Raw genomic sequence first — 13,113 nt, 5'->3', positions numbered from 1 at the left:
GTTGAAATGGGAGGGGGAATTTAGAGGCAGAAGACAGTTACCCAAAAAGGGGCTGCCAGGTTCACTGCCCCAGCTCTTGTGAAAATTGCCATGTGTCTCATCTGACATGCAGCACGGGCTGGGGTATCGATTCAGTGTTGGAGATAACAAGGGAGCTAAGTTATTTGCTCCATTTTGAAAGCACTGCACTTGGCTTTGGCATATTCCTGGGTCTGGCTGCAGGGCCATCCTTAGGATTTATGGGGCCCTACACAGTATTCTTAAACTGGTGCCCCTATGCCCGACGGCAGCCCGGGCTTACAGCCCAGGAGAGGGACCAAGCAGCTAAGGATACCATGGCCACCTCACGGTGGCAGAGAGTCACAGTTCCCGGCAGAGACCCCTGTATCCTCTCCCTCATGCAGAATGCACTGCACCACGGCACTGGCGCATTCGGCTCTGTGAATATGGCCCCTGCCTAAGGACACTGCAGCACGGGCTGGGCATATGGTAGCCGACCCTCTCTTACCTGCTGTCATGGGCAGAGGGTGAAGCTGCCGCTTGGGGAGGCTAGCTCCCCAGCCCACCTCTTCTGCCTGTGACCCTGCCCATACTCCACCCTGCTCTGCCCAGGCCCTGTCCCACTCTGCCCAGGCCCCGCCCTCTCCCCCTGTCTCCCTCCTCTGTTCCCTCCCCCTCCCTGCTCACCCCCTTCCAGCCAAATCCCTGAACCCAAATGAAGCAAATGACATTTGAAAAAAACACTTTTCTGCAATTTCTTTCTAAAGAAAATGGTACATGTTTTCCACTGCATGCCAGATGGTGAAGATTGAACATGCAGAGGGTACCTAATTAAAAGCATGAAATTTGGGAATAAAAAATGTCCGTCACAGGTTTTTTGATCTGTCCTGAAGTTTGTCAGAGATTTATTTGCAATAACTTTACACTAAGGGCAAGTCAGCTGTCCTGCTGAATACAAGATTAAATATTATGGAATACACGATACAGCTCTTCTGTTTTACATTTTCTTAATCAGTATTTCTAAGCTGATTTTATATTTTAAATGTACTCTTTAGCCTTCATAAAATAATCATTCCAGATTGCTACATCCACCTCTACTCCGATATAATGCTGACCTTGGGAGCCAAAAAATCTTACCACGTTATAGGTGAAACCGTGTTATATTGAACTTGCTTTGATCTGCTGGAGCACAAAGCCCCATCTTTGGGAACCTGCTGTTTCTTCCAACCCCATAACCTCTAACAATGCTGACCCATGGATCAACAGCCCTACTCATCAAAACAGCTGCTCACTCACCTTCCCTCTCTACTCTCTCCATCAAGTTCCCCCTCTCCAATCTCCACCTCATCTCCTTTAACAACGTTCATGTATCTCCTTCACCCCATCCCGGCATTTGCTCCTTCTGTGAATTTAGCTTCTGGATAGCAGGAGCTTGAATGTTGATACTATTTGTGCTGATTTGTCTGCTAAGTAGATCCTCATTTTTGTTATCCAAACTGATTTCGGGTGCCCTACGCAGTTGTATATGCCTAAGGACGGCCCTGTCTGGCTGCCAAGTCTGGGAACTCTGAGCTTGAGAGAGGCTGGATGGTTGAGTGCTTATGGACATTAGCCTGGGACTCGGGGGACTCCAGTTCAATTCTCTGCTCTGCCACAGCCTTCCTGTGTGACCTTGGGCAAGTTGCTTGTATTATGTGCCTCAGTTTCCCCACTGATCAATGGAGATAATAGCGCTGCCCTGCCTCAGGGGTGTGTGAGGATAAATACATTAAGGATTGTGAGATCCTCAGCTGCTACAGTGAGGAGAGCCGGATAAGAACCATAGGTAGATAAATATCTGGCTAATTCTAGCAGGACTATCCCATATTAAGGAGTCTCTGGTTGGGGCAGGAGCTTAATATGAACAATCTCGAAAGTTACAGCACCAAGTGTGGGTGGATCTGTGCAGATAATGGGTGAGGAGTGAGACTCTAGGCTTTGTGTGGGGCCTGTGAGCAGGGTGAACCTGGGTCTGTCCCTAACTGATTGGATTTTCCTCTACTCCCGGTGCAGGTGATTGAAGAGTTCTACAACCAGACGTGGCTAACTCGCTATGAGGAGCCGATCACTGCTGGCACCCTCACCACCCTGTGGTCCCTCTCCGTTGCCATATTCTCCATTGGAGGAATGGTTGGCTCTTTCTCCGTTGGGCTGTTCGTCAATCGCTTTGGCCGGTAAGTACTATGCGTGCTGGAACTGCTCTTTCCATCCTGGGGCTGGTGGGGGCCCTTAGTATCTGGGTACATCTCAATCAGCTCCCCAAACTGGTAGGCCAATACCATTATCCCCCCGACCCTGCCTCCCATACCGTTGTCCTCTAGCCTCCCAAGCGCGCACACCCATCACCTCCATAAAAGGCAGCCTCTTAAATCCTCTTCCTTGTCTGTTAATTTCATCACATCGGAATCCTCTTGAAATCCCTTCACTGGCTCCTCATCAGATCTAAGCTTCTTGTCACTGCATAACTCTGCCCCTGCCGCCTCATCCTCCCTCCCCGCACTCCACCAGCATTCCCAGGCTTGCTCACCTCTGTCAGCTCCCCCCCAGGCGCCTCTGCCTTTTCCGTCATGCCCCACCATGCATGGTACCAACTCCATGAGCTCATCCACAAGGCTCCTGCTCTGCTGTGTTTCAGTCCCTCCTCAGCTGTGCTGCCTACCGTGAACTGAGATGATTTGTGTATCAGCTGCCTGTGGCTGTTCCCTTTCCTCTATCTCCAGAGCAAGGGCCGTCCTTCTCAATGTCTGGAAAACGCCCGGCAGACAGTGGGCACTACAGAGCGGATCCTGAGGGACAGCAGAGTTCATTGACTTACCCACAGCCTCAGAGAGGCAGGAACAGAGCACAGAGCTCTCGAGTCCTAAGACATGGCTTTGCCCATAAAACCACCAAGCTGCACTCGGGTAGCTCGACCCCACTCAGCCTTCTGAGAAGATGGGAACCTGGAGCCGGGGCTGCTTAGTGCAGAATCCCCTCCACACAGGCCAAATGTGTGTAATCTCCATGTCCCATAGAATTTCTCTGTTGGCCTCTCCAGCTCTGCGTGCACACTCCTGTCAAACAAAGCTGCGTTGAGAAAGTAGATACTTCTCATAACACAAGAACTAGGGGTCACCAAATGAAATTAATAGGCAGAAGGTTTAAAACAAATAAAAGGAAGTATTTCTTCACACAACACACAACCTGTGGAACTCCTTGCCAGAGGATGTTGTGAAGGCCAAGACCATAACAGGGTTCCAAAAAGAACTAGATAAATTCATGGCTCTTAGCCAGGCTGGGCAGGGATGGTGTCCCTAGCCTCTGTTTGCCAGAAGCTGGGAATGGGCGACGGGATGGATCACTGGATCATTCCCTGTTCTGTTCATTCCCTCTGGAGCAGCTGGCACTGGCCACTGTCAGAAGACAAGATACTGGGCTAGATGGACCCAGTAGGGCCATTCTTATGTTCTTACTGTGCTTGGGTCCTAAGGTTGCCGCTTGCTGTCAAAGGAGAACTTCATCTCTCCCTTCATGACCAGACCCAGTGTCTCCATTCATCACAGCTACTTGGAGCATTTTGCTCATACTTTTTGTGAAGGCTCATGAGCTTAATCATTACCCCACGCTGGTGTTAGGCCTTGTTTGGTGTGCGGCTCTGGCCTCAGATAGGGTGACCAGGTGTCTGGTTTTCTCACTGAACACCCAGTTGAAAAGCGATCCTGGCGGCTCTGGTCAGCACCGCTGGCTGGGCCAGTGACTGTCCAGTTGGTGGCACTGAACAGCGGGCCTGGTGGGCTCCCTGCTAGCCTCCACGTGGCTCCTGGAAGCAGCGGCATGTCCCCTCTCCATCTCCTACACGTAGGGGCAGCCAGGGTGCTCCACCCAAGCGCTGCCCCTGCAGCTCCCATTGGCCAGGAATTGCGGCTAATGGGAGCTGCAGGGGCAGCGCCTGTGGATGGGGCAGCATGCGGAGCCTCCTGGCCGTGCCTCAGCATACGAGCCAGAGGCGGGACATGCCGCTGCTTCTGGGAGCTGCTTGAGATAAGCACCACCTGGAGCCTGCACCCCCTCCTGCTCCCACTCCTGCCCCAGCTCTGATCCCCCCCCTCCTGCCCTCTGAACCCCTCAGTCCCAGCCCAGAGTACCCTCCTGCGCTCCAAACCCCTCATCCCCATCCCCACCCCAGAGTCTGCACCCCCAGCCAGAGCCCTCGCACCCCTGTCCCAGCCCAGAGCCCCCTCCTGCACCCTGAACCCCTCATTTTTGGCCCCACCCTATAACCCACAGGCCCAGCCCACAGCCTATACCCTCCTCCCACACCCCAACTCCCCATCTCAGCATGGAGCCCCCTCCCATACTTGGATCCCTTGGCTCCACCCCTCAGCCCTGATCCCCCTCCTGCACTCCAAACCTCTCATCCCTGACCCCACCCTAGAGCCCTCACCCCCTCTCATATCCCAACCCACTGCCTCAGCTTGGGGCCCCCTCCCGCACTCTGAACTCATTTCTGGCCCCACCCCAGAGCCCTCCCGCACCCCCTGCACCCCAGCCCCCTGAGCCAGCCCAGTGAGCGAGGGTGGGGAGTGCAAGCACCAACGGGGAGGGGGGCCCTCAGAAGAGGTGGGCCACGGGCAGGGCCTCAGGGGAGGGGCGGGGCAGGGCAAGGGTGTTCAGTTTTGTGCGAGTAGGAAGTTGGCAACCCTAGCCTCAGATCATTGCAACAAAGTATTTGAAAACCAAGTAGAGTTTTTCACCCATCCTTACTTTGTTTATAAATTTTTTTTTTGTATTTCATGCAGCTTGGACACTGGAAACGGCTTTGTGTGTTTCATTTTCGACGACTTCATTCCACTTGGTTTCTTGTTCATATGTTCTGCACCTGTTGCCTGGGTCACTGATTCTCTTTCCACGATTAGGCTTTGGAAACCTTCCTCTCTTCTTTCTACCAAGAACTAAACTTTGGGCTGATGTGATTATCCCAGTGCCCCTTGGATGCAGCACTGGTCCAGCTGCCCTGCCGCTGGCCCTGACCTCCCTGTCTTTGCCTCCCCAGACGGAACTCCATGCTGATGTCAAACAGTCTTGCTTTCCTGGCAGCCATCCTGATGGGCTTCTCCAAGGTGGCTTATTCCTTCGAGATGCTGATCCTGGGCCGCTTCGTCGTCGGGTTGTATTCTGGCCTCACCACTGGCTTCGTGCCCATGTATGTGGGTGAGGTGTCTCCAACAGCGCTGAGAGGGGCTCTTGGAACGTTCCACCAGCTCGGCATAGTCGTGGGCATCCTCATCGCACAGGTGAGTTGTTCTCCAAGGCACCTGCTGCTGCACTGGTATGCTAACAAATGGTCCATTTCTCAAGAATTCATCTGGTTTCCTGCCTTTGTTTTTAATGTTGCATTGACCAGTCGGTGAGTTTTTTATGAACACTGATTGGAGCTGTTTGAGGTGCTTTGAGCGACAAAGGGTGATCTGGGGCCAGGGATTCAGGAGCTCTGGGTTCCGTTTTGAGCTCTGCTAGTGAGTTGCTCTGTGACTTGGGAAAGTCTTGTAATCTCTCTCTGCTTGTTCCTCACCTGTAGAATGGTTATAATGACTGTCCCTATGACTCGACTGTGCGCTCACTGGGGGGTGTCTGTGCAGCATCTAATACAATGGGGCCCTATTCTTGAGGTGCTCCTGTATAATGGGCAGATCTAGGTTTGGTGCTCATGAGGTAAACGTCATCTCCTTGTGGTGTGGTATCCATGGGGACTGACTATGCTCAATTATCCTGTGTGGTCTGGCTCCTCTAGAGAGACTGGGGTCTGGTACTGCCCAGTGTGCTGGCTTGGCCTGTGATGTTCTCTAGTGGCTGCACACACGGAGGGTGAGAGATCGAGGCCTAGGGCTGTGGTGCTGGTGCTGTAGTTCCCAGGTTCTCATGCTGGCCCTGCAGTCACATGTGACATGCCTTATCCCGTGTCTGATTGTCTCTGGTTCCTGCATTCATGGCATCGCTCAGGCGGGAGGAGCAGGAGCTGCTGGGGCCGTATTGTCTCTTAACGCAGTGTGGCTTTCTCTCCCTACTGGCCTACCTAATGAGGTTTGAATCTGCTGCTGCCTCCCAACCTAGGCCTGCTCCTTTCGCTCAGGCAAGAGGCGCACAGTTTCAGATCCAGACATGCCAGGTTCAGTCCCTGCCGCTGACCCCACTAGGGCCCATCGGTTGTTGGGTTTAGTGTGCAGGTGCTGGGTGGCCTGTGATACGCTGGACTAGAGAATCTGGCCTTATGCCCTGACTGTTACTGTTGCAACTGCAGGAAGGGCTAAACTCGCTGTCTCTCCACAGGTGTTTGGGATGGACTTGATCATGGGGAATGAGTCACTCTGGCCGCTCCTGCTGGGCTTCACCTTTATCCCTTCCTTGCTGCAATGTATCATCCTGCCCTTTGCCCCCGAGAGCCCCCGGTTCCTCCTTATCAATCGCAACGAGGAGAACAAAGCCAAGAGTGGTGAGTTGGCCGCCCCCGCCTGGGGAAAGGCCCTGCGGGGCCTGCACCCTTCAGCGTTCCTCACCTCTCCACCTCCTTCCCCTCAGTCCTGAAGAAGCTCAGAGGGACGACGGACGTCAGCAGCGACCTGCAGGAGATGAAGGAAGAGAGCCGGCAGATGATGAGGGAGAAGAAGGTCACGATACTGGAGCTCTTCCGCTCCCCTTTGTATCAACAGCCGATCCTCATTGCCATTGTGCTGCAGCTGTCTCAGCAGCTCTCGGGGATCAATGCGGTGAGTGCAGCGCTGCCGAGTACTGGCCGCGGGTGGCTCTCACAGGGCTGTACCAGGAGGGGAGGGCAGTGAGCTCTTCACCCCCAGTGCCACATCCAGGGTCACACTCAGAATGGAACCCTTGGGCAGGGCAGGCCCACTTGGCCACAATGCCTCCCGTTGGTGCAGCTTTGCAGGGCTGTGCTGAACATCACAACCAAGCCCTGTGGTGTTCTATATACACCCCCCCCCCCCCGCCCCATGAATGGCATTGGTCAGGCGGTTTGGAGTAATGCTCTGCCTGTAGATGCTCAGAGATGCCTCAGGCTGGGATCAGCAAAGCTTGTTCATGGCATGTTGCTTTGTGTTGTAGGTCTTCTACTATTCTACCAGCATCTTTGAAAAGTCGGGTGTGGAGCAGCCCGTCTACGCCACCATAGGCGCCGGGGTGGTGAACACAGCTTTCACGGTTGTCTCGGTGAGTGTCTGCTGAATAGTCTACCTTCCCTTTGCCTGTCCATAAGTCCTTGCAGGATTGAGGCCAGTGCTAGTGTGTTTATATGGCTGTGAGCAAGGCCCCATTAGATAAACACATACCCAAATGTGATGATCCTTCACGCTGCTCTAGCACTCCTCCATTGATCTCAGAGCACTTTGCCAAACGTGCTGAGGAACGTCCCCCATTTCACAGCTGGAGAAACTGAGGCACAATGTAGTTAATGCCAACCTCGTTAGAGGTGTCGAGCCCTGCAGGTCCCACTGGCATTAGTGCCTCTGAAAACAGGGCCACAAGTGACTTACCCAAGGCCATGGAATGAAACAGCAGCAGCGTTGAGATTAGAACATTGGCCTCTGGCTCTCAGCTTAATGTCTTAGATCAGGGGTTCTCCGACTTCATTGCACTGCGGCTCCCTTCTGACAACAAATTACTACACGACCAAAGCCTGAGCCTGCCTGAGCCCCAGCTGGTGGGGGCGGGGGGGCACAGTGGCGGCGAAGCTGAAGCCCAAACCCCACTGCCACGGGCCTCAGCAAGTCTAATGGCTGCCCTGGCGACCCATTCAAACGGGGTCCTGACCCACAGTTTGGGAACCGCTGCCTTAGACATTGCTTGGCTAAAGAGTGGCTTAGAGCAATAAAAAGCAAACGTCCTTAGTGCTCAACTCTGATCCAGCCAATCTCCTCTCCTCCCTCCCCAGAGCAGGCGCCCTCCCTCCTATCTCCACTGACTCCTGCTGAAGCACGGCTACTCCCCCTCCAACAGACCAGCTGCTTCCTGCTACCCTGGGCTCCATCACATTCTAGGCCCCCTGGCATTGCCATCGCATGGCCAATTTTTACCTAGACCATATTAAGTTGCTTGGGTGCCTTTTATAGGGTGACTGACTTTGCCCCTTGTTGGACTCACAAGGTGGGGCTGCAGTCTGGTTAGAAAGCATGAGCATGTTCCCCAGGGAGGGGTATTGGTGGGGCAGGACGTGGGTCTGTCCCATGGCTGTAGATGTGCTGAACAGTGTTTGGCTTCCTGTGTCTGACAGCTCTTTGTGGTGGAGCGAGCCGGGCGCAGGACTCTGCACCTCATTGGCCTGGCTGGGATGGCTGGCTGCGCAGTGCTCATGACCATCGCCCTGGTGCTGCTGGTGAGTGAGTGCTCCGAGTTCAGAGTAATCGGTTCTGGGGTTGGGTGCCACCTGGAGACACCCACTGAGTAACACAAGGAAAGGAGGGGGTGGGACACTTGAGCACTCCTCAGCCCCAGGGGTGGTTACTCTGTGAGGGCTGGTGGAAAGGGAGACCTTGCAGGGATGATATCACATTGTTGGCCAATCAGCGCTGCCTGAATCCCTGATGTCATTTCGAGAAACCCTTCCTCCATGGGGTCGTAGTTCTGGAGAACGCTGGTCCCTGGGATGGCAGTGCTCATTGCTTCAGAGGCACTGGTCCCACAAGACACCTGCCTCCAGGCTTGCCCAGCACCAAAGTTAATCACCAGCCCACTGGAAGTGCCTTGAGGTCATTTGTCAATGGAACACAGCAGGAGTGGCGGAAGCTTCCTAAAAGTGGTGGGGCCATGGCCCCCTGCCCCTCACACCCGTTCCGGTGCCCCTGGAATACGGTTGTACCAGAGATGCAGGGTCCACGTATGTTTGAAGGAAATAACGCTCTTTTCTCTTTCCCTGTGCTAGGACCAAATGGCCTGGATGTCCTACGTCAGCATCATTGCCATCTTTGGGTTTGTGGCTTTCTTTGAGATTGGCCCAGGCCCCATCCCTTGGTTTATCGTGGCAGAACTGTTCAGCCAAGGCCCTCGCCCTGCCGCCTTTGCCGTCGCCGGCTTGTCCAATTGGACCTCCAACTTCATTGTGGGCATGGGCTTCCAGTATGTGGAGGTAATTCCCCTGCCCTGCCTCTCCTCCAGCTCTGCGAGTGCTGTGAGCCACCCGCAGGATTTCCCTGCCCTGAGAGGGGCTGGGACTGGGCATCCACATCTGCATTGGGGCTTGGGCCCATCTCGCTCTGCAGCCAGATAGGCTGGCAAATGGTTAGAGAAGGAAGCTCTAATGGATGCAGACACCTGCTGGGGCAGTGCAGGGGTAAGCGAGTAAGACCGAGACTGATTAGCATCCAAGAGTTCAGACTTAGCCTGGTGTCAGTGGGTTCTGCCCCCCGGGAGCTCCAGAGTGCGTCCAGCTATTACAGCCTGGCTGAGTTTGGTTCCCTGGCTTTCTGTAAAGACTGAATGAGCAGCAGCGTGTTGGATGATGCTAGCGAAGTAGGATTGTCTCATCCATTGATCTCTTGCAAGCCCTGTGCAAAGGAAAGTCAGTATCATTATCCCTGTTGTACAGCGGAGAAAGTACGGCCCAGGGAGGCTAAAGGACTTGTAGCTAGCACCCAGGTCTTCAGAGCCCCCAGCAGTACCCATCACACCACCCTGCTGCCTCCTCCTATGTCAGCCAACCAGAAAGACCCACGTGTATTTTCCCCAGCGGGAGTCTGGCACGGCTCTGCCTCAGCCCAGTGCCTCAAAGGTTCAGTGATGCCTCAGCCGTGGTGCTGGCTCCATGCCCAGAGCTGAGTTTCACTCGCAGTGAATGGTACAAAGACACAGGCCAGGTCACCTTGTAAGGATCCGCCCTGCTGAAAGGGCACACCCAACCCGAACAGCTCAGTATTGCTCAGCCAGGAGAATCTCCTGCTTTCCACACGAATGGGTTCAACCAGGTTCCCCAGCTGCTCAGGGCCCTGTGAGAGCAGGAGGCTTCGGTCTGAATGAGGATACTCGGGCAGAGGAAATGCAGGTTTGCAGCTCCTCTTCATGAGGAAGTGACTGAGACTGAGCTGAGGCTGCTGCTGGTGCCTTTCTAACCCCAGGATCAGCTCTGTACATGGCCCTCTAGGTACAAAGCTGCCTAGCTCCATCATACAGGCAGAGCTGGGGCAGGTCCGTTTGTTGCCCTGCATTGGGAGGGACGGGTTGTAAAGTTCGCCCGGGGTCGGGTTCAGGAGTGTTCTACACTCTCTGGTTAGAAATAGTTACTAGATAAGGAGGCAGTGGGTGCTGCTCAAGACTTTGTAACTTAGTGCCTGGCAAGCTTTGTGGTGCCTCTGAGCACCCCACACCGGGCAAGCCCTGTGCCAATGCCCATCAGCACCTCACCGCTTCCCTGGCTGTTCTTTTTCAGCAACTCTGCGGCCCATACGTCTTCATCATCTTCACAGTGCTGCTGATCCTCTTCTTCATCTTCACCTACTTCAAGGTGCCCGAGACGAGGGGCCGGACCTTTGACGAGATCGCCTCCGGGTTCCGCCAGGGCGGTGCCAGCCAGAGCGACAAGACGCCCGATGAGTTCCACAGCTTGGGAGCAGACTCCCAGGTCTAACAAGCCAGCAGCTTGTCCCTCTGCTCCAACCACTGAACTTCTCTCCAGAGTGTTTTAATGCTTGTACAGAAACCAGGCAGGAAGGATTTGAGGGGTGGGGCGGTCGGGTGCATTTGTTCCGTCTCCTGAGTCCCCCACCTGGTTGGCCAGCAATATACTGACACACATTTGCTAGGAACAATTGTAGCTGGTTTCACGTCCAGGATTTCAAAGATGATAGGTTCAGAAACAACAATTAATGTTTTCAACCAACCAACCAACTCCAGTTTTGTGAGCTGGAGGGAACTCCCTTATTAACGAAGCAACGGGTTTTTTAACGAGAAGTTTTTAAAAGGTCAATACTTTCAAGGGTTTTCATCACCGAAAAAAGCCTGTTGTTTTATTACGTATTTTAAAAAGCAGATTTTTAATGTCTCAAACTGTCTAAAATTTCAAACCCCCAGTGGGTTGGGGGAGCAGGATTCTACCCCACAGAGACTAGGGGGGAAGTGGGCAAGGATTGTAATGTTATTGGATTCATTCTGTTCTTCTACAACTCTGAGCAGTAGCTACACCTGAACTGGGCCCCAAGAGAAGCTCTGAAAGGGCTGTAGTGCTGTAGTGATACGTGGACAGTCCTAGGGGGACCTGTCTTCTGGGGTCACCGCCACATCTCCCAGGATTTAGAATCTCCAGTGGCAGCTTCTCAGTCCTTCAGAACCTGTCCCTAGCCAAATATACTTCCCTCACCTGAATGAATCATTTCCTCTGAGTCAGATGGGTAGTTTGGGTGGGGTGAGGGTTTTGTTTGGGGGCTGGGTTTTTTGGGGTGGGGAAAGAGTTAAAAACTACTGTGGGTTGGTTTTTTTTTTTTTTAGTCTGGCAATATTTGCCTTATAGGTCAATTGCAGTGTATGTGGGCAGGGACGCCTCACTACTGAAAAGTCAGCAGCAACCTGCCCCCTTGGCTCATTGTTTAAAAACAAACCAACTCTCCAGAATTGAAATCCAGTCTTGCTTTGCTCCCACCACAAGCAACCCTTGTGTTGAAGGCATATCTGAGAAGCAGGAGTGGTATGTTTACAGGCTGCAAAAGCCAGTTTGGGGCAAAATAACCTGGCTGATGAGACAATACAAACACTAGCCCAGTCACTACCTTGCAAGCCCAAGACTCTCAGAAGTTAATCAGTTGAATGAAGACACACATTTCCTGCTTTGTGTATAGACTGGAAGATATTTATATATATATATATATATATATTTGTTCAATGGTGTTAATAGTAGACATTAAGTTATAGTGTTTCTGATTGACAAGCAAAGTACTGTAAATATTCTTGAACTATATTCACATTGTACAATGTAAACAAAGTACAGATACAGACTTATAGTTTCTATAGCAACTGTACCGAAAGGCTTGTTCAATAGAACGAACTTTTGTATAGTTAACTTACCTGCACTGTAGTTGCATCTGTTGCACTGAATTTTAGTCTTAGCATATTACAAACAAACAAACAAAAACATGTCATTTACAAAACAAACTCCTCCCCTAGAGTGCATGTTTTAGAGGCTCATGGCACATTTCCAAAGCCAAACGCAGCTATTTAATAGTTTTTTTATTTATTTGTCTGTTTTTAAAGTGGCTACATGACCACACTTGAAAGAAAATAAACTTAGAAAAAAATCATCTCTGTGTACAGCGCAAAGTCTGAAAGACTAACTCATTTTTTAAAAAAATTAAAATTGCCAAGAGAAGGAAGAAAAACTTGTGTGGTGTGAAAAGAATTAAAAAAAAAAAAAAAAAAAGTACACAGGACAAGATGTGCAGTGTTGTGTGGATTTGTTCCAGTAGGGGGCAATGTTCAGTCTTTGCCAGCTTCAGGGGCAACTTACCAGAGGATGATTCTACAGGTGATTCAGCATTGTCCAGAGTTCTCTGCTGAGGGTCCTTTGTTTTGACCCTAACACGTACACTCCTGTCCCCGTTTTTCATTGTTAAGAGCTGTGGAAATAAGTGGATTTACTTTTTATTTTTATTAGTTCAGTGGCCAAACCAAAAAAATCGAATCTAAAATTATATTGGTTTTTGATCTGCAATAAAAATGTTTGAAATTTTCAGCAAACTAAAAATTAAAAACAAAAAATTGTTTTGGGCCAAACGCAAGACTTTGGAAAATGAAATTGAAATAAAATTTGAATTGAAAAATTAATTGAAATATTTAGACTCTTTTGGTCACAAAAAATCTCAAAAAACTTTGCAAAATACTCTGGTTGACCTAAATCTGCTTTTTGTATGAACCATTTTCCTAGCTCCTGTTTTTGCCCCATAGTTCTGGTTGCTGTAGCCGCGCCCTCCTGCAAGGAGTGGGCCTTTTGTTCAGATGACCGCTAATACAATGCTGCTTGGTAGGAGTACAGCAATGTGTCTCCTAGAGGTAGTTTAAAAACACTTTGGGGGAGGTAAGGGGGGAACAAAATGGACTCTTTGTCAA

General features: G+C 51.6%; 1 protein-coding gene across 2 annotated transcripts in view; it reads left to right on the top strand.

Annotated features, from left to right (window-relative positions):
- The window catches only part of LOC123351195 (solute carrier family 2, facilitated glucose transporter member 1), a 36,821-nt gene extending 24,513 nt beyond the window's left edge, over positions 1–12,308 (top strand). For both annotated transcript variants that reach the window (XM_044990444.1, XM_044990442.1), the window contains 8 exons: positions 2,053–2,213; positions 5,072–5,312; positions 6,346–6,508; positions 6,595–6,782; positions 7,135–7,239; positions 8,300–8,401; positions 8,948–9,151; positions 10,448–12,308. In XM_044990444.1, coding sequence (XP_044846379.1) covers positions 2,053–2,213; positions 5,072–5,312; positions 6,346–6,508; positions 6,595–6,782; positions 7,135–7,239; positions 8,300–8,401; positions 8,948–9,151; positions 10,448–10,645 — 1,362 coding nt within the window. In that variant the 3' untranslated portion in view covers positions 10,646–12,308. The remainder of the gene's footprint in view (positions 1–2,052; positions 2,214–5,071; positions 5,313–6,345; positions 6,509–6,594; positions 6,783–7,134; positions 7,240–8,299; positions 8,402–8,947; positions 9,152–10,447) is intronic.
- The last annotated feature ends 805 nt before the right edge of the window (positions 12,309–13,113 follow it).

The sequence above is a fragment of the Mauremys mutica genome, chromosome 16 (assembly GCF_020497125.1).
Source record: "Mauremys mutica isolate MM-2020 ecotype Southern chromosome 16, ASM2049712v1, whole genome shotgun sequence".
Taxonomy (NCBI): domain Eukaryota; kingdom Metazoa; phylum Chordata; order Testudines; family Geoemydidae; genus Mauremys; species Mauremys mutica.
Note: the sequence above shows the minus strand (reverse complement) of the source record. Positions and strands in the feature narration are given on the sequence as shown.